Source organism: Bactrocera tryoni, chromosome 1 (genome assembly GCF_016617805.1).
Source record: "Bactrocera tryoni isolate S06 chromosome 1, CSIRO_BtryS06_freeze2, whole genome shotgun sequence".
Classification (NCBI taxonomy): Eukaryota; Metazoa; Arthropoda; class Insecta; order Diptera; family Tephritidae; genus Bactrocera; species Bactrocera tryoni.
In genome coordinates, this window is record NC_052499.1 from 82,471,751 (window position 1) to 82,494,170 (window position 22,420).

The 22,420-nt window shown below is 34.2% G+C and overlaps 1 protein-coding gene across 2 annotated transcripts; it reads right to left on the bottom strand.

Moving 5' to 3' along the window:
• Positions 1–3,056: 3,056 nt before the first annotated feature.
• LOC120766704 (serine/threonine-protein phosphatase 2B catalytic subunit 1) lies at positions 3,057–21,575 on the bottom strand. 2 transcript variants are annotated; one of them, XM_040092351.1, is made up of 13 exons: positions 21,379–21,575; positions 14,373–14,701; positions 13,931–14,042; positions 13,716–13,861; positions 11,154–11,293; positions 10,510–10,587; positions 10,278–10,371; positions 9,974–10,099; positions 9,788–9,869; positions 6,904–6,981; positions 3,849–3,936; positions 3,646–3,743; positions 3,057–3,567 (listed from the first exon to the last, which is right to left on the bottom strand). In XM_040092351.1, the coding sequence occupies exons 1-13, from the start codon at positions 21,515–21,517 to the stop codon at positions 3,302–3,304; spliced, it is 1,776 nt and encodes a 591-aa protein (XP_039948285.1). In that variant the 5' UTR covers positions 21,518–21,575; the 3' UTR covers positions 3,057–3,301. The 2 variants fall into 2 exon arrangements, with proteins under 2 accessions (XP_039948285.1, XP_039948286.1); XM_040092352.1 differs by lacking the exon at positions 6,904–6,981.
• Positions 21,576–22,420: the final 845 nt, after the last annotated feature.

A 22,420-nucleotide genomic window follows, 5' to 3' on the forward strand; every position in this document is an offset into this window, starting at 1 on the left:
CCAAATATACTTAATACTATCTTCATAATTTATCCATATCCAAAGTATGAACAAAGTGACTAAAACTGATTGCTGAAAACTTTAAATTGGATGTTATTGATTTTCTATGAAAAAATTATTTATAGAAGAACTCTGCTTCGGAAATCGCCGAGATTAGGAAATTACGAACTTCCCTACTTTTTTAAAGGAAAAACACAGAAACTTCAAATTTAATGGGGAACATTCGTTGGCATTTATTTTTTGAAAGACGTCTCAGATGATCCATCCGTTGAGTCCAATTTTCGACTGGTAACTACCGAACGACCCGATTTTCTTCACTGCGTGCTGGACGTGGTCTATTAGGTCGAATATTATCCAGTAATGAATGCGGGGTCTCAAGATGGATGGTGTAACGAATAGTAGGCTCAACACATTCTTTACAGTAGGTGAATTTTCGTAATAAAGTTGAACGATTTGTAAACGTTGTTCAGGTGTAAGTCTGACCTTGATGAATTGACAAACAATTCTGAAAAAAACAATATCACTAACATGAAAAAAGACTATTGAAAAAAAATTTAGTTCTTAAATATTTCATTTTCGTTGGAGTCCGGTTAGAAGAGCCGTACTTTAAATTACGTTTATAACTAAAAATTAAGCCATGTATATTTGTAGTTCTCAGGGAGCGTCACTTTTACTATATATCTAATTCAATGTCCCGTTCTTATTCAGAAATAGTTATCTTGCTGGAGTTATGAAGAAAATAGCTAAACATTACGCTAAATTTAATGGCTGTTGTAGTTACATAAAAGGTACAATGATTATTAAATTAACAGCCTATACAAATTGGGATAAAATTATACCACAACTGAAAAAATATTTAAATATTTGAATATTTTTTGTTGGTGTAGTGGAGGAAGGAATCAGCAAGCGAAGAAAATTCTCTGTTGACGAAACATCCCTCCCCAAGGTTGTGCGCTGGGTTTGAGACCAGCCAAAAAAAAACACCCTCCAATGAAAAGAAGAAAACAGCCTCGAATGAGAAATATCCGCAAAACTAATATGGTTGAGTAAACTGACGTTGAAAAATACCAAAAGCTTCGTCAGGATCGAGAAAAACCTCTCCAAACGAGGTTTCAGACAAGGTGACAACCTATCGTGCGACTTCTTCAATATACTCCAGGAAAAATTATTCGAGCTGCAGAGCTGAATAGAGAAGTTACAATCATTATCGACAATCGCGCCGTTAGTTCTGCTTTTTCCAGCCTGGTTAAGAAAGTGAAGCAAATGGGTCTAGTAGTGAGCGAGGGCAAGACGAAATATCTCCTGTCATCAAATGAACAGTCGTCGCACTTGCGAGTTGACTCCCACGTCACTGTAGACAGTCATAGCTTCGGAGGCGTAGATAATTTCGTCTATCTTGGAACCAGCATTAACACCAATAACAATGTCAGCCTCGAGATCCAACGCAGAATAGCTCTTGCCAACAGGTGCTACTTCGGACTGAGTAGGCAATTGAGAAGTAAAGGCCTCTCTCGGCGAACAAAGACCAAACTCTACATCCTGTCATATGGTACAGAAGCATGGACGATGAAAAAATCCGATGAGTCGGCGTTACGAGTTTTCGAGAGAAGGAGTTTTGCGGAAGTTTTATGGTAATTTGTGCCTTAGCAGCAGCGAATATCACAGTCGATGGAACGATAAGTTATGTGAGATATATGACAACATTGACTTAATTCAGCGAATTATGAGACAGCGACTGCGCTGGCTAGGTATGTCGCCCGCATGGAGGAAAACACTCCAGCTCTGAGAGTATTTTGTATAAAATTCAGTTTCGAAATAGTAATAAAAAGATCTTTATCATGATTTTGATCGGTTAGTTTGAATGGCAAGGAGTACAGAAATTCAGACTGATATCTAAAAAATATTATTATGTACATATATTAACGGACAGACTAGCGCGGCTAAATCGTCTCCGCTCGTAATAACTGCTAGCAACGATATTTTAATGTCGCTAACAGTCTGCGACCACACACGATTTTTGCACGTGAGAGAAATGTAGTATATATCTCTATCTCCTACTTCTTATCATACATAAGGCGCATGTTACTGTTAACTGTACTGTACATTTTAATCTAAGGCAATATACGGTTAAAAACACCGCCTATAAAAGAATTAAGCAAGTTTGCCTACATTTATGCTATTTACATATGTTTTCGGGACTTAAGAGTAATTAAACCTTTAAGTATTATTTGCGCTTTTTAGGACTCTATTCATTTGATGTTGTAGTTCAAATTAGGCAATCCAATCCATTTTATTTGAGATTTTCAAATTAATTTTTATTGCTAACTGCAGACATGACAAATATTTAAACTTGTTTAATGTGCCTTTTATCTGGAAGACGAGTGAATTACGCACGCGGGAAATCTTGTATATCAACTCCTGAGTGGTTGTTGTTGCTTTCTTAGTTATGGTTAATGCTAGTTATGTTGTTGCTGTTAAAAGTTAAAAAATAAAGAATTATGCCAGACTTAAATATTGACGAACCTGGTTGAAGATAAACAAAAAACATTACGGCAAAAAATTCAGAGAATTCCAAAAAAAGAAAATATCCGCAAAAATTGAAAGCGTTGAGCGCACAACTAATACTTGCTGAATAGTTAGTTCGCTTCCCAAATGCATATACTGTTCACAACGCACGACAAATATCACAATACAACAGCTAATCTGGGGGTGAGAAATTCCAAGTCAGGGTGGTGGTTCTAGGTCAGTATAGTAAAACCTTCAAAGGGTTTTAAAGGTCATAAAACAAAACTGACACATACGAACGCCAAACCCTTTGAGGGTTTTACTATACTGACCTAGTACCATCACCCTGACTTGGAATTTATCACCCCCCAGACAATAATCCCAAAAATGTTCCACAGTGTGTTAAACTCTCAAGTGTGTTTTGGATTAATCCGTAACACTTTGTTTGTTGTTCTAAAAAAAAAAGAAAATCTCTGATTTTTATTTTCTAAGTATATTTTAACCTCAAAATCAATAAGAATTATTTCTTTATAACAAATGAGTGTAACAACTAACAAAGTATACTCTGTCAAGCATCTCATGCAGCATAAATTATTTTAGCGCTAACTGTAAAAGATTTCTTATTTTAGCAAAATAACAAAAGTGTAAATTTTTTCTAAGCAAAATTAACTAAAATTGATGTTATTCAAATATTTTATGTAAAAGTCGAATGCAGAAATAAATAAGAATGAGCATTTAATATTTAAGGCATATAGAAAACTAAATGATAGTTAGAAAACCTATAAACTACAGTCTATTAAAATTTGCTAGCCGTTGAGCTGGTGGAGCGCACCGTCGCCGGTTTCACAACCTTCTTGCCGAGGTTAATGTCGGCACTTTTATTGCTCGTGCCATTATTATTACTACTATTGTGAATAGTTGTATCGCTGTTGTTGTTGTTAGTATTGTTGCCACCGCCCACCATTAATGGTCGCCGGGGAGGCATACGCTCATTAACCGCATCCAGTCCCTTGGCCTCGGCAAACGAAGTGATTTGCTGTGTGGCACCCAAGGTTTGTATCGCTGATATTTAAAACAAAAACAAAAAAAAACATTAGTTAGTCTTAATACACCGACAAATATTACAAGTTAAACGCTCACCGTTACGCAGTGAATCCTTGCCGCCAGAAAGCGCACCCACCGGCAAAGCGCCAGTCGGCGTAAGACCCTTCAGCGCCAGTACCGACTCCGATTCCTCTCTATTTCAGTGAGATAAAGTAAAAACAAATATTAATTAGCGTGTAAATGTGAATGCATGTTTTCAATTGCTGTTCTTTGATAAACACTGCACGCAAGTCACTCACCTCAACACCGAGAAGACACGAGACATTTTGCCAATAGCTCTGATCTTGTTTCGTATGATCTCTTTGCGCAGCGCCGACACGCCAGAAACTGTGAAAGAACAAAGAAACAGTCGAAATAATCATTATTTAGCGTTAATTGATTGAATTTCAATTTAAGCCAAGCACTTTAGCGTCGCTCGCAGTCAGCCGTTTAAGCACTTTGAAAGAGATAACGTAGCTTTGCAAATATTTCGGAATGTTGGCGAATTTGTACAAGCAGACATGTGTAAAGACAGGTGCATATAAATAAATGTATGTATATTGTATGTATGTTCAGAAAGCTTAAGCCAAGTTTAAATTGCTTTTTGTGTCTTGCTATTTGCACACGTGTGCTGAAACCAGCTGTACAAGCCCTATTTACTGGAATTGTGGAACTTTACTAACATTTTTCCGGTGTCAATTACTCGTATATACTAATGAAGCGAAATTTGAGAAAATGTGTATTCTTGGTAAGCAATATTTTTTTAGAAAGAAGTATAGTTCTCGGAAACTTTTCATAATGATAATTACTATCAGCAAAATTTGTATCAATTTGTTGGAATTTTTTTAATAATAGTTAGTAATCCTCCGAAGAGGAAATAAAAATGTTTGTTAACTGATCTATGCCAAATGTCACATCAAAATAATCATTCGTGTTTAGTATACGTCTGTCTTTCTGAAGCACATAAAAGGTATTCGGCGATTTTTACGATGAGTGAAATTATTCAACAAAGAAGTTCCTTTAAATTTTGTGTGCGGAATCAAATTTCTGGTGCTGACACGTTCAGAATGGAAAAGATCTTCAGTGATCATTGTTTGTCGCGAGCAAGTTTTTCTGATTGGTGCAAATTATTCAAAGAGGGTCGAGAACGCGTTGGTGACGAACCACGACTAGAACGGCCAACAACATCAACTGATGATCAATAAAATAAAGGAATTGTTACTTGAGAATCGACGATTAACACACAAAGATCTTACTGGCATTGTTAAAATATCAAAAGGATCAGTAAAAACCATTTTGAAAGATCATTTGGGCCTGAGAAAAGTGAAAGCGATTGAAAGATTGGTTCAAAAATCACTAATTTTTTTCGAAAAACAGCGTCGCGTTAACGTCTGTGAAACAATGCTTTCCGATTATCACGTTGTCATGAAACGTATTATTACTGACGATGAGTCTTGGATCTATACTTACGACCCGGAAACAGACGATCAATCGGCCGAATATCGTTTCATAGATGAGTCGAAGCCGAAAAAACCACATCAACGTCGGTCAATGACCAGCCAATCTGTCAACAAGGAATACTATTTCAGTCTTATGCGGCATTTGGGCGAAGCTCTTCGTAAATATAGCTTTGTTGATACATATACATATATTAAAACTAAAGAGCATATTTAAATTATGGCAAGAGAATCGACGAATCGAAAATGTTTAGAAAAACTATTAGATTGAGCGAAAATTAAAAATTACGTGATCTTCTAAGATTTCATAGTTTATGAGTTTTGAAGATAATTCCAAACAAAATTATAATAAAAAACGTTTTGATATTTTTTTTAAATAAATTTCAAAAACGAGATTCCAGAGAATTCCAGAATCAAGATTTCAAAAAATTCCAACCTCATAAAGCATGAAAAAAGGTTTATTACTTTGTTTGAACAAAGCTTTAATACTATTCATAAATACAAATGATTACATGAAAGGACTTGATTCAGACTTAAATTTGCGAAGGAGCATTTGAGTTAGACCGATTACTGATACGATGTGACTTTCTGATGAAAATTTAGACAGACCTGATGGGTTCAGTTATTACTGGCATAATCTGCACGAAAATAATCCCCCTAGAATGAGCCGTAATTTCGCGGGCGGATCTGTGATGGTATGGCATGGGTTTTCCTACCATGGAAAGCTCAAACTATGTTTTATTACGACGAAAATGGATTCGGAAAAATATATTGAGATGTTGGATGTTGTACTCATTGAGTATTTGAAGGATAACGTCGAAATTACGTTTACCTTTCAGCAGGACAAATCCAGCATCCAAGTTTTCAAGAAGGCAAAAGAATTGTTTGCTTTGCGCTCTATACCGTGGCTAGCATGGCCAGCTAGAAGTCCGGATTTAAACCCCATTGAAAATGTTTGGGGCATAATTGCAAGTGCTGTGTATGCAAATAGGCGGCAGCTCTTAGCCGCAGCCAGCAAATTTGCAGGTGTGGCTGGATCTGAGCAGAGGTATACAGCAAAAATTAATTGACTCGTTCCCAGCCTGAGTTTTCCAAGTAATTAATAAGAAGGGAGGTGCAACTTCATATTAAGAGAGTAAAATTTGCTAAACTTTTGTGGAAACCTCTTAATTATATAATTATTTGTAATGCGGCTAAGTAAAGTTCGCGCATTGTAAGTTATATTTTCAACTTTTTAACTTTTTTGTTTCTGTAAAACATTTGAAATGTAAAAATATTTTCTATTTCTTCTTTGCCCAATAAATATGTATGTATGTAAGTATTGGAAATATTCTAAATTCAGTTTATTTTGACAATAACTCTTATGTTAAACCACCAAAAAGCATGCGGCTAACCAAAATTCGCGCACTGTATATACATACATATATAGCTTAGTACATTATATATAAATGGGTCCAATTAAAAAAAGTTTACCGGGTTATGAGTATATACTCATTTGAGGCCATCTTGAGTATTGTTGCTGTTCTGTGATTATGTATGCAAATAATTTAAGGCAGAGCAATGTCCTATATATTGAATCCGTAAGTAATAAAAAAGCTCAGTTTGATGCTAACTAAAATAGCACTACGCACTAGACAAGATTAGCGAAACTACTTCATACATTCATACGTCTACGACACTAAAAACATATAACAGATATTTAAAGCAGCAACAATTTTGTATTTCTACAGCCCAAGCGCACTATAAACTACTTGAGGCATTTTTTCAAGCAATAAACTAGACAAATATCTACATTTTAGACGCTACGAGGCATATTTATTGCTTTTGCAAACAGAAAAGCGCGATTCGGGGGGCTTACCTGGTTTCGCCGCCGCTGGTGGCGTTGCATTGTTCGTGTTCGTGTTCATTGGTAAAAGAACGATTTTCTTGCGCAGCTCTTTGATTTCATAGATTTTTTTGTATATGTATATGTAGAAAAAACAAAATAGATACGCATGCACACCACAAATATACAAGTATATAGTATAATTATAAGATAATGAGAAATCATTAAAAATAAAGAGATTCATATTAGAAAATTAGCGTGTTTCGTTTTTTAACTTTTATTCTGACAGTACATTGTTGTTGTACAATTTGTAAATAAATGCATAATTTCTACAAAGTTTTACTTAGTTAGCTACAACTACAAATGCATTGTTTGCCCACAACATAGATTTCTACGCACAGAGATATTCAACTCACTATATCTTGGATAGAACAAACTTGAGTTGCCAGAGGGTTTGCGTTTGATTTATCACCGTGGAAGTATGCGATTGTGTGTATAGGCACATAACATATTAAAATAAATAAATATTATAAAGTTATTACGAAGATTATTTAATATATACTGCTATAAGGCACTCGCATGAAGTGGGGATTTTAAGCACGCTTTTATATTTTATGGCATGTCAACCATTCTTCGCAACAGATCACATTGTCACATTAGGTTTAAAGTAATTTTATGAAGATATATTGCATTGTGTCTATGACTACCATATACAAGGTGCGTTCTAAAGTAAACAGTACTTTAAAATAAAAAAATAGAACAAATGGTTTTTCGGCAAAATCAATTTATTTTATTCAAAAGAGCCTCCTTCTGCTCCAATACAGTTTTTTACACGGTCCAAAAGCATGTCGAACGAGTGTTTTAGCTCGTTGGCCGTATGCCGGTGCAAGCCTTTTAAATGGCCTCTACGTCTGCATAACGCTTTCCTTTCATGGGCAAAGACATTTTTCCGAAAAGTAAGAAGTCGCACGGTGCCATATCAGGTGAATACGGGGAGTGGTTAATGGTTAAAATGTGATTTTTGGTCAAATAATCGTCCTTAGGTGTTGGATTCTGAGCAATTTTGGTCGTCAGTCAATTTGTGCGGCACAAACCGTGCACACACCTTTCGTAAGCCCAAATGTTCGGCCAAAATGCGATAAATCGATGTTTTGGAGATGTTCAGTTTCATTTCCATGAATTTCAATGATGATTTCCGGTAATCACGGATTTTGATTGGCCCACAAGTTGAACGTCATTTATGTCCTCACGACCACTTTGAAAACGTTGAAACCACTCGTGCGCTCTGCTACGGGATAGGCAATCAAAATTTAATGTTGACTCTTTGTTCGAAGCTCATTTTCGCACCGATAACACAAACATGCTGACACTCAAAACGCAATAACTTCACTTCCAATCAATGAAATGTCATGAAATCCTCACTGGACAATCGATGAAGATAGCAAATTCTAACGCACCAGTCGACATAAAGATGTCGCCACCAGTGGGCACTAGATTCAAAATGTCATGTTTACTTTGGAACGCACCTTGTATTAGAGCGGTTCTTTTATTTCAAAATTAGAACGTTTATTTAACAAAACCATGCACAATTGTATCATTGAAAGTATTGTCGCAAATGGAACTTTATTTCTCGAGAATGACCGGGGATCTCTTGGAGAATGAAGCCATGTGTAGAAATTCAGTCAAGTGAGGAAAATTTTCTGTGCCCCATTCACTTGGGAGTGGTCAAAAACGATACTTTTACATGTGGATCAAACAGCTCACGACTTCTGATCTTAGACCCAGTATCCTCTGGGTAGCCAAAAACATCCGTTTGAGGCGAGCTAAAGAAAGAAGTCTAAATATCCCTCACTAGGGTTGTGCGCTGAGCTTGAGATCCGCCACGTAAAAAACAACCCCAATGTAGAATTAGCTTCGGACGAGAGACCTCCTCTTCGGTAGTTTCGGAATATTGGAACAATGAAATAATAATTAAGTCACGCCATCTCATGGCAAACGACACGAACAGACCCAATATAGAGTTATAGACCCAATAAAAATAGAAGTTATATAAGATTATCAATGCCCAATTTATAACACATGCGATCATTATCTGAACATGAGAAATATCCTTACATCAGTATAGTATATGAAAACTAAGGGATATTCCCGAAATCGAAATATGTAGGTCTTTCTGGGAAAAAGTTGTCAAATATCGGGCATTTAGATATATTCAATATTTTAATTTTTATCCATTACAAACTCAAAAAGTTGAAAAACACTTCTAGTTTTAATATATCATATATTAATACTATATTGTATAAAAAGTCGGAATTGGCCCATTTTTATTTTTACTTCGAAAATGTAATGAGAATCTTTGGTTTCATAATTAAAAGTGGTCGACATCAAGCAATTGGCCAGCTAGTTAAATGGCGTGTTTGTATGACTTGATGAATGAGTAGGAATGACCTAGAAGTAAGTATGACTATACTCTAAAACTAGAAAAGAGTTTGAAGCGTTTAAGTAAGTTCGTCCTGGTCAGGAATGTTGGTCCTAATTCTAGCAATGAACTCATTTAGTAATCACCAAACACAGAATCAACATCTATGGAACCCTTTATACCTAAGTATTAACATATAATTCAAAAAGTTCTGAAGGAATAGCTTTCTAAATGTGCGAGCAAATAAATCATAATTACATAATACTAATGTATATCAAGCGTGCTTAAAATACCCATTCAATAATTACTTGTTAAACACTATACGAAGTTATATTACCACAATATCTACGAAGTATTCATTACAACAAAGAAAAAAATTTTAAGAATTTCAAAACACTCATTTTCTATCCACCCTTTTCAATGGTTTCAACTTTTGTGTTCGGCCTCTCAAGTTTCTCAATCGATTTAAAAAATCTATGATTTTTAATGTTTTTTTACCTTCTTCCAACGCATCGTCCGGGCCGGACACCAGTTCATCATCCGAACAAATATTGAGAATATTCATCAGCATCTCGGTGACCTACGAAAAAACATATTTTTCTAAAATTGCCTCTAATGCTAGAATTGCATGCAATTTTCGCTCGCAAATGCATTAAATATTTCTAATTACGGGCACTTAATTACCTTCTCACCCACAAACGGCAATGACCACGTGAATACATCCATGAAATTTGGCAGCCAATATGGATGTGGCGAACAATTAAACTGTCGGATATTCATAACGTTGTTCTCATACTTGAGTACAGCTGCCTTTTGTCAAGTGACATTTATGTTTTGCGGTGGTTGAAGCAGCGCCAAAATAAACCAAGAGCATAACAAAATATTAAATGCAATAAATGCCATCAAATCGGGTAATGAGCACAGAGAGCACACAAATTTATGATCACAAAAATGGCATCAAAATGTGAGCATAATGTGAGGCAAATACCTTGTTGTTGTAGACGTCCAAATAATTGGGCGCTGAGAAGATGGTGATCAGCGAAGGAAACCCGGTCGCCTGATTTTTGCGGTACATGCGGTAGCTGGTGTGAGCAAAAGGGTGTAAAATTGAAAAATAAAAAAAACATATTACCAGTTTATTAATATTCATTTTAAATCTGCAGTTTTAATTTGATTTTTGATTTCATAAACATTTCAAAATTGTTTGTAAACTCACTCACCCTGCATCTTGCGCCTCATGGGCACGTACTATTGATAGCAAATTATTTTTTTGCAGAAATTCACAGCAAGCACCATAACTAAAAATATAATGAAAATGTAAAAAAAAAATCAAAATCAAATTCAAATCCGTGTAGTATATCAAAATCTTTATATATCGGCTACATATTGTGTGATCTTCTCCATATATGTACCTTCATTGTCAGTATTGATGTTTTCGTACAAGTTTTGTTCCGACTCCGAAACTCTAAGTGGTTTTATTAGCAACTTTTTCTTGACAGAAATATTTTTCCATGTTTACGATTTCCTTGAGCAGCGAAAAATGTTGGAAATCACTTTTATGAATTGAGCTCCGATCCTACGTGCTTCTAACCATTATTCTGTATGAGTACTAACATCGATAATATTTACTCTTTACGTAGTCTTATCGCAAAAAAATTAGCAAGATAATTGCATTCACCCGACATTTTAGTAATAAAATCTTGTCTTCCTAACGGCAATTATTATAACAATGCATCTGGGAGTAGTTTTGTCAAAATTATGAAAGTAAAGTGTAAGCTCCTTTATCAACCTTACTAACTGACTTTCTTCCGTTACTAAGAACGGCATCACATATATTTATTGTTTGTTAACTATTTAAACTCACCTGAAAAAGTAGGAACATCCTCGCACTGAATTATGAGAAAAGAAGTCACTGTTTTTTTCATTGCCAAAATCTTCCAGTGGATCAGACCAAAGCAGATCACACATTGGTCCAAAAGCAGGTGGTTCCCTAAATCTGTTCAACTGAAGAAAATATATGTATTAACCTTGATATTGATACTAATGTTTAAAAATTAATAGGAAGTAGTCTAATAAACATTTAAAAGATCGTATTACTTAGTTTCATGAATACAGTTTTTTTTAATTACGTGCTAAAAATATGTTTTTTAGGACAAAATATGGCAAAATATGGTTATTTCATATGACCTTTATTATCCGACATAATCTAAGTCAAATATGGTATTCAAGCCTAAGTAAGACCTAGCAACGTTTTTATACAGTCCTTCATTTTCGTTTCTTTCCTGCTTGCAAATTATTCATTTTGCAACGAAAAGTCAAACCCAGCACATAAATAAGTATAGTGAAACCTCTATATTATTTTTGATACGATGACGATATTTTTGGAGAACAGCCTCATTTCCTCATTTATACGGGTGGCTCTGAAGAGACTAATTTCTTGGATTTCGTAACACTCGCTGAATACTTAATGTCGATTTATATGGTTGGTAATGAATACTCCTCAAAGCTATAACTCCATTGCATAGAAGTGAACAAAAATCTGTCACATACATACTTACTGATCCGCCACAGAAATTTAATGAGGTGACTTCTGCATTTTTGGAGGAGAAATATTGGATTGCTTTAAATGCAATTACTTTACTTAAGAACTTGGAAATTACTGTGGATCTCTTCATGCTGTTCTGCTCATCCAAAATGAATTTTTTGTGAAATTAACACGAGTGTGTCTTAACAAGCCATATGAGGATTTTTATACTCTTGCAACATGTTGCTAGAGAGTATAATAGTTTTGTTCTTCTAACGGTTGTACGTATCACCTAAAACTAATCGAGATAGATATATGTAGGTTTATCTATATATAAATGATCAGAATGATAAGAAAAGTTGAAACCGGGGACTGTCTGTCTGTCCGTGCAAGCTGTAACATGAGTAAAAATTTATATATCTTGATGAAACTAGGTATGAGCGTTCCTTGACAAAAAAAGTGCGAATTCGTAGACGAGCGTAATCGGATCACTGCCACGCCTACAAAATGCCATTAACCAAAACCTGTAAAGTGCCATAACTAAAATAAATTAACAATACCACGTTAAATCAATAACTAAATACGACAGAGAGAGATTTACCTTCGATATGGTATGAAAAGGCTTTTCGAGAGCTGAGGAAAAAATTGAACGAGCCGAGAAAAAATTGATTGACCGCCCATTTTGGGAGAAAAGACCCGCCCTACCGATTTCAACTGAGTTGGATAAGTGACATTTTATTGACATTTCTATGTAACAGTGTGAATATCAGTGAAATCGGAGCGCAACCACGCTTACTTCCGATATAGAGCAATTTTAGGTTCCATCTAATTCTTTCACTTTCCTGTGTACAAATCAAGAAGCAACTAATATAATAATAATATAAGTAATGCCTTTGTAGTATATATTTTATAAAAGGAATAAAACCTGTTCAATCTCTTAGATACCGAATATGTAGACCCCTGAGCCTTTAGTTGCCCTTTTACCTAAAAACTCGGTCAATGTGTGAGATATACAAATGAAATTCTGAGAAAATCCTTTCCTTATAGTAGTATGTCTGTGAGCTTCAAATGGGTAGAATCGGATTAATACTTCCCTTATACCCATGTACCTAATATAAAGATTTTCGAACTTCCAGGTAACGTTATACCACATTTATCGACCAATATACGATTTAACTCAATAAAATAGAGAGTGGGTTTTTCTTATAACGGCTTTGTGCATGGTGAAAACTCGCCATAGACCCCATATAATTAACACGGTATGTACCTGAAATTATACCCTCTTTGCAAGTTGCAAGAGTATAAAATGTTTCGTTATACTCGAACTTAGCCCTTCCTTACTATATTATCAACAATTGCCTTTAAATCCAAAATACGTTTTTAAGATTCTATAAAAGTTAAGTTTGTTCGAAATATTTATAAAAGTCGTGACGCTACCGAATGCCAGTAATTAAGTTTGATATAAAAGCAATAACTGGGTACTAAAAACAAATTTACATGTAAACATCACTATGTACATATATGTATGTAGTAGATATATTAAGTCAAATATTGTGAATTTACGAAGTAAATTATTGCTCGACGCGTGGTGCGATTTTATTGTTATTATAAACATTCATAAAACTACTTAAAATTTTCGTAATTAAAAAGACAGCTTATTTAATATATGAATATACATATAATATGCATAACCGCAACATACATATGTATATACAAATGGTCTTAAGTTTTGTGGAGAAGGCAGATGATTTTTCATGACTGCTTGCCAAACAAATAAATATTAAAACGAATTATCTTGTATTTGCTTATTAAAAAAATACACATACTTCCACATGCACATACAGACAAACATATGGCAACATAATAAAATGAAATAGTGCAAAATTCTTTTAGGCGACATACCTTTTTTATATCATCTAGAGTGAAAATTTCTGGCGATAGTCCACCATGAATGCAAAGGAACTGTTGATTTAGCAGCGCCGCCAATGGCAGACAGTCGAACGCGTCCATGCAGGCCTCATAAACATCTTCCGAATATTTAATTTTGCCTTCAATATATAACAGCAGAGATTAGTAAATAACAACAAATTATATTGTGACAAAAATATTGTCCGTACATTCTTGCTTAAATGTGAAATATTCTGTAAGGTGACGGCACTCATGATTGCCGCGCAGCAAAAACAGTGTCGTCGGATAGCATATCTTCAAGGCCCATAAGTAAAGCACACACTGTAGAGATAGATGGTGGGAAGAGTTTATAGAGGACATATGCGAAAACTCGTTAAAATTAGTTGCGAAAACAAACATTTTCGAACATAAAATGCATTTAATTGAATAATTAATTGAAGATGCATTAACAATGTTCAAGGTTTATTCAAATTATGACGTTTTTTATTAAAAAAAAACATTTTTGGAATATATCTCGAAAATCAGAGCAGAGGTATCAGCTGAGAAGTCAGCTTTTTATGGTTCTCCTTTATTGAAAGTACAAAATAAATTTCTTTATCTCAAATAAACCTTGTGAGTACATATCATTATTCAGCGTACTATTGTACCAACCTCAATGCTGAAATAACCCCGATCGACATAATCGCCAAGAAAGAGATACCTTGTCGAGGCTGGTGGACCGCCAACTTCGAATAGTTTGACGAGATCAAAAAACTGGCCGTGTATGTCTCCGCACACCGTTACCGGCGCTTCTACATCAATCATATTTTTCTCAGCCCGCAATAGGGCCGCGCCCTCATTGATAATGCGCAGCGCAGGAGCCTCCTCCATACGTCCTTCTTGCAAGAAATACGCACGCATAGCATCGAAATTCGGCTTCCCCGTTTTGGCATCGTACACCTCGTCCATGGTGAGTTTGTGGGCGGGCGGAAGAGGCACATCTGGAAGGTAATCAAATAAACGAATAAAATGATGCGATTTTATATATAAATCATTATATAATATATAAGTATGTTTGATTATATACAAAAAAGTACAAACATATAAAATAATAAAAATTTAAATAAAAGTTATTAAATGAAGAAATTATAGATCTGTATGTACTAGGAAAATCTTCCAAACATGTCAGTAATCGCATAAATACATATGTACATACTTCAATTCTTACTGAGAAACAGAAATCCATGTAAACAATTTCATTTAATTACTACTAATAGTAACTATGCCTTAATGACATGATTAGATGCTTTAACAACGCTTTTTACAATGCTTTAATAGCAAGCACGTGCTTAAAGCTATCAATGCGATTATATCTCATATAGTTCGTAGACGCTACAAATAGTAATAGTATAGTAGTGAGAATTTCAAGTTTAATGAAACACTTATAATTTGCATAATAAATAATATTAATGGTAAAGGGAACAGTTTCACACGAAGCAATTTGTATCTCGGTAGAAACTAAATCCGATGAATGTGTTAAAAAGCAGTCGATGGTTCTTCTGATAGAAATTATGGTAGAGAAGTTTTAGAGAACAAACTTCGGCTACAAAAGTATCAACCGATATACCTACAGTGCCAACTGATTGAACACATGGATGATATGACGACTTTCTCAAACGAGATAATAGCGTTTCATCAAGTTTAAAAAAAAAATGCAAGACTTTTAATACAAATCGTTATTATTACCATAACCTCCTGAGCCAATACCAACATACCGATGTTTAAACAAATTTCCACACACTTATTGAAGCCTGGTCTGAAATGGCCTTTCGTTCTTTCAGCTCATTTTTGTAGCGCCATTCACATTAATGAAGCTTTTGATGAATGTAGAGTCCTTAGTGACGTTGCCTGGCATTCCTTTGTGGCCTCTAATCGTCAGGTCTTTTCATACGTCTCTAACTTTAAGACGTTTTATACCCAAAACACTTATAAAAACATTTTGAGTCGATCCATAAAAGATTTTGAAAGATAGCTTTCACTACCTTCACTGAATTCTTTGTGTAACTCAAATACATCTGTTTGTGTTAAAGGTAGACTAACCAAAACATGATTCCGTAGACATGATTCCGTTGGCAACGTAAAATTTCAAACAAACTCCTTGTTCAATTCCATAGTAAAACTCGCCTGATAAACTTTTAGTATCGTAAATAAACGCCTGCCAAACACATACGAATTGGCATATGGAAATAAAAAAATTAACACTATAGGCATTTTTTGAACGAGATGTACGAGTTTAAAGAAAAAAATGTAACACTATAGGAGCTGCTCGAATCCAATTGGTACTATTGAAATCTCAGCTTATAATTAGTTTGAATACGCTTTTATTTATCATCAACTTTGAGTAAATCCTAATTTTATTTCGAAAGATTTATTTTGCATAAATTTGATTCAATTTAATATCTATTTGGAAGTTACGTATACCACACGTATTACCTTATTGCTAAGCATTGAATTTACCATTCCTTGCAAAAGGTATATGTACTTGTATGTCAATAATTGAAAATGTGAGAATATTCCAACAACGCAAGCCAGATATAAGAAAAATTTATTCAATATAAATTGTGACAAAAAAGCACCCGAAAATTATAATTAAAATCACCGGTTAAATGATATTTCAAAAAAATGTGTTTTCCTAAGTTGGTAGGACTGTCCTTGATTCTATGCCAAATATGAGCGCGATCTGTCAAAAGGTTTGTTTACAGCAGCTGCTTAAGTCGGTACACCTCAGCAGTACGTTGTGATTTTTACAATGGATAAAAATATCGAACAAAGAGTTTATCTCAAATTTTGTGTTTTTAACCAAATTTTGTGTGCAGAATCGCTGCGAATGTTGGAAAAAGCTTAGAGCGATTCAGTTTTACCAAAAACACAAGTCTACAAGTAATACAAAGTCTTCAAAAAGGGTCGAGAGAGATCGTTAAAGACTTACCTCGTTCTGGACGACCTTCGACCTCATCAACTGATGATAATATTCAAAAAGTTAAAGATATGGCGTTTGAAAATCGGCAACCAAGTGTTAAAAAGATGACAACGGAGCTCCACATCTCTCGCGTGTCCGTTCGAATGATTTTGATGGATATTTTGGAAATAAAATACGTTCTTGCTCAACTCATCCCGATAAAGCTGAAGCTTTTTCATAAGGAGTGCCGTAAGCAGATCTCTTTGGATATGCTTGATCGTGCGAATTCCGATCTCACATTCATGGAGAACATTATAACTGCTGATGAGACATGGGTTTATGGCTTTGACATGCAAACAAGTCAACAATCATCGGAATGGAACCCGTTTATCGAAGAGATAAAACAAAAATCGCTGAAGAAGCTAAATACTATCTCTAAAAGTGCTCTTCAAAACTGTTTCGAGAACTGGAAACATCGTTGACATCAGTGTATTAAATCTAGTAAAGATTATTTTGAAGGCAACAAAATAAATATTGATGAATAAAAAAATATCTTTCGTTTTATTTACAATTTCACAATGTAGGCTTTCAAAGTACTGCGAGTGTTTTTCCCGCGGAACTATTTATATTATTATTATTTATTTATTGACAAATTTAAGTATACAACAGTGAGGTCGACAAATGATTGGTTAATTTTCTTATCTGCTATTTATATTAAATAAATTTGAAAGTATAGGATTTTCTTGAGTAGTGTTTAATGTAATTTGTTTAATGAGCGGAATTAAGTTTAAAAGACTTTGCTACGTAAATGATTCACGGCACTTAAGTTTCCTACATAAATATCGCTGGTAATCTCTAAATTTGTTCCTGCGTAAAAAGATAAGTCAATATCATTAACTGTTTGTACGATGTTATGTTCGAATGACATAGTTCGAATAAAATTTTTTGAAAAAGTGCAATATTGTAGAATTTTTGCGTAATCAAAAAAATTTTAAATATAATAAATCTATACTTGATATTGACGCATAAGAATTAGTTAGTAGCCGACCTATTTCACAGGGGTTTCTTTCTTTCTATATGACTATATACTGATATCCACCGATATGTATTAAGGACTATATGTTCTTACAAGTGAGCAAAAACATTCCCAGCATATCAAGAATACGAGACATAATTTGCTTAAAAATCATCAACCACTTGTCATTCCGACGTGACAGTTTTGTCATTTCAAGAAAAATGGTGTGCATTCGGCTAACACTTTCTAGATACCCATCATACTAATGAACTGTCATATAAGAAACGCCAAATGCTCCCCCTGTGTTTTGGGAGAAAAATAAACAAATTTGCAAATATCTAAGTGTACAGATGTGTGTAAGCTAATTCAAAGCGATGTTATTAGTTAGTTACATGCGGAAAATCATGTAAAAATTCGCATTCATTTGACCGTCAAGTATGTGTGCACACATTCTGTGCGCCAAAAATATTTAATGCCTCCTTGCAAACGATTTAATTGCCAGAATTGATGCTAAATACCAAGAGTGAGAATGTTAAAAGTCGACAAAGCGGAAAACTATAGCTTGTACAACACGCGCGCATACGAAAATATTTTTTGCCTTTAATTTTTAATTTTTACAAACATATGGCGTTGAATATTTTTCTTTTTTTTTGCATTTTTTTGCATTTTTGCTTTTGTTTTTTAATTTAGCCGGCGGCATTAGCATTAATATTAACCGTAAACAATGAAATTGTGCCAAACAAAAGTTCAAATACAATACTTAATAATAGCAAAACAAGTAAACCAGCAGAATATGTTACACCTTTGTTGTTATTTTCATTCTGCTATTTTTACACAATGGTTACTCGCATGAGCACACGCGTACATTCACACAAATATACGAATACGTACATATATATGTACGAGTGTATAGACTATTTGGATATGCTGCTGTTATTGTTATTGTCTGCTGTCACTGATTGTTTGCAATTTGTTTTTGTTGTCTACTGGTACTCGTGTGCAAGTGCCAAGATTCATTCAGGAAAACGCCGGAGCTTATAGCCCCCCGCGATCTCATGTGGTTCGTTTACGTCGGCGACCTACCCCTGTGCATCCCTGCTCCCATTAATAATAAGTTTTGTGTACATACAAACTTGCACATATGTACATATACACAATGGAAACATAGATATTAATCAATCACAGCGGTTCGTTAATTTTATGTGTTTAATACTCAGTTCCATTGCACTTGCTTCATAGATACTAAACATAGCAAACACACACACACATATGTTAACAGCGTGGAATATGATTTTTGAATACTTTATTCAATTTAATGTGAGTTTACGCTTAATTTTATCCCCAGCTACAATCCTTGAATAGAATATCTAAACATATAATATTTTTGAAGCAAAAAAATGAAATTTATTGATAATCGACAAGAAATTGATTTCTAACATCTACGGCAATGAATATTTAATAGCACTTACATATGTAAAACAAATGATCAAACTTGACCCGCGCAAGCCGAATCGATAAAAATCTTGCCCTTTTTGATGAAAAGTGATGTCCATTTTTCAATTAGTGTATCAGAACGCGAAAAGTTGGCATCAAAGAGACATGTAGAAAAGGATCTCAACATATCTTATGGATAGACTCCACACATTTTGGTAAATTTTCTTGGGTATAAAATGTTGTAATGTCAGACTCGTACCAAAAAACCTGAATATTGGCAAAAACGACGTTAAGTAGAGATCGCAAAAGAGATGCTGGACAACGTACCTGTGAACCGTACATTCATTAAACGCATAATTTCTTCTGACCAGCCGTGGGTTTATGAGCATGGTGTTGAAACTGTTCAAGAACCTAATGAATGGAGGTCCAAAAATGAGCCGAAACCGAAAAAAAAAATTCGTTAAGGGCATCGAAGCTCATCCCAGCCGAGACTTATAACAAGTGTGTGGCACATTGTATTAATTATTGACATCATCTATGAGCTAATAATTCTTTCCTCGTTGCGTATACGCAGCGTCTTCTTTCAAACATTTTTGTTTGCAGTGCACATTTTTACCAGTTTTGCGAACAAAAAATATTTGAATATAATAATAATAAATTAATAGTAAAGAATAGTCTTGAAAATTGTATGGGAATAAATTCACATTTTCCGGCTCTTGTAAGGTCATGTTGCGTGTACGAAACTCTGGAGTATCGCTCCTAAATAGAGTTATTCAGGACGAATGTAACAGAAATAAACCATTTGTAGTTTTTTCTCGTATTTTTATGTACGTATTTTCATGTTGGTCAGGTAAAGAATTTTAGTTTCACAATTTTGAGCGTGCGATGCAAAATTAATCTAACAAACATGTGTCAGTGTGTATTTCGTAGTGAGTTCAGGTATAGAGGGGGTGAAAGCCTAAGCCCATACCCTTCGACCAAAAAAAATTATTGCGATACCTCACACACACTGCACATAGAGTGTTTTGAAATGCAATGTTACGTATACGCAACGGCGGAAGAAACTGAGTTAATCAGTACTCAGAAACGAAGAAGAAAAACGAAATCAGAACAATGAAGCAGATTACTTAAAAAATTATAAAATAACAAAGAAAAGAGCTAGCTTAAACTGGGATGTCAAGCGTAAAAAAATTCTCAAATGTCGCCATGTCCATACAATTTGTATAAAGCGTAACTTCAAACTAGCTGAAGATAGAAATGAGTATAACAAGGCTTAAAGGCTGAGAAAATTGAAACAGTCTCATGTTTGTCGAAATATTTAATTCACTAAACCGATCAAAATAAAGAAAATCATGCAAATTAGTAAAAATTAAAACTGGGCTACTTCGAATGCTTGTCTTACTAGTACAAAAACTGCAAATAATAAAAAGTAACGATATTAATTACACTGGCCTACACTCATTTTGGTGCCTAAGATTTTATACCTGATTTTGGATGTACATATTTTGTGAGTAGATACGAGAAAACAAGTCACATTTTCCATATCAGCTCTTGTTCATAAGAAAGAAGAAAAAAACCATCTAGTAGCGGGAATGTGGTTCATCCTACCTACTATACCGACTACTGATGCGCACAGAGCTGCACCAAAGCAAAAAAAATTTTTTGTAGGCCAGTGTTATATACATATGTACAGGTGATTTTAACACTGTCACAAAAATGTTTACTTCTAAAAATATAATTGAAAGTGTCTGCATTCAATTTCCGATAAAAAAGGAATAAAGTGATCAAAACACCCATAATTTTTAGAACTAATAAATATTTCAAGAAGGCCCTATTCCATTCGATGCATTCCAACGACTGTCGATATCTGAAACAGACCCTAGTTTTTATCCCGCCAAGAGCTATCTAAAAGTACATTACGGCAATAACCGAAGAGATAGGACCAAAAGTAGGGATAATTGTGTTAATAGATGCTTGCATTGCCATTAAGAAAGTCGCTGAGGACATAAGCATCACTATTGTTCAAAATTTTTGATCATTTTGAATCGTAAAAGTCATAAATTTTAACAAAAACAAAATTTAAACAAACACACTGTGTCGTTTTCCTGTCTCTTAATACTGAAGAGTAGTTCTGCTTCGGAACAAACTTTGTATAACCTCGGTGCATATATTACTAAAAGTTCTAAGCTATTCTTTTAACTTTTTTTATAACAATAGTAACAAAAAATAAAGAAATTTGCAATTTTTGCAAAAAAATATTCTACACCCACCGTCAACGATGCGTTCCCTTGTCTTTGTGTATTTGCTTTCTGGAGCAGGTGGCTGTTGCTTTTGTTGTGATTTTTCTGTTGCCGCCTTAGTCGCTGTGACCGCGCTCTTTTTCTTTATAGAATTTCTTGGCGATGACATATTTTTATTTTCAAATTTTGTTTTTGTATACTATGCTCCACGACGGAGATTTATTTACTTTTTTGTGTTTTTTTTTTCTTTTTGGCAATTAAATTTTGATAAATTTTTTTCGCTTGGTATTTTTCTTAAAATTTTCGATTCAGTTTTTGTGTTGGCGTTTTCTAAAATATGAATGTGATATTTTTTTGTTATTATTATTGTTTTCAATATTTTTATTCATATGTTTTTTTGTATTATTTTTTTAATATTTTTTTAGCATTTACTTTTTAGTATTTTTTTGCATATTTTATTGATTTATTTAACACTTTTGACATAAGAACAGTAGCACATACAAATGCACAGTTATTTATTTATTTATTTCATATATCTTAAATATTAGTGATTTTTTATTTTTTCTTTTATTTTTTTAATCTTCTTTCTAATTTTTATTTCTCTTTCTTATTTTTAGTTTTTTATTCTTATTTTATTTATTTAGTTTTTTTTAGTTTTTGTTTTTCAAAATAAAATCTTTGCTTGTGTTAAATTTAGCATTTGCACACCGTATTTATAAAATTAGACATGGTATATATATATACATATGTACATATATATATGTATGGTATGTATGTACAAGAGAAGGAATATGCGACACGTCCGAGTAAAAGGAGGGCACCGTTAACGCAGCACGCTAATTCTGTGTCCCATCATGTGCAACCTTTGTGTGGCACATACACCATACACTGCTCTATACTACATTGTATATATGTATATATATGTATAATATATGTATGTGAGTATGTATGCGAGTGCTTAAGCTAATTAATTCACTAACGACTTTAGCGCGCATATATTTCAGTTTAATTGAAATTTTTCAACACCACCAACACAAAGGACGCTACGCACACCGACGCATACCTACACACA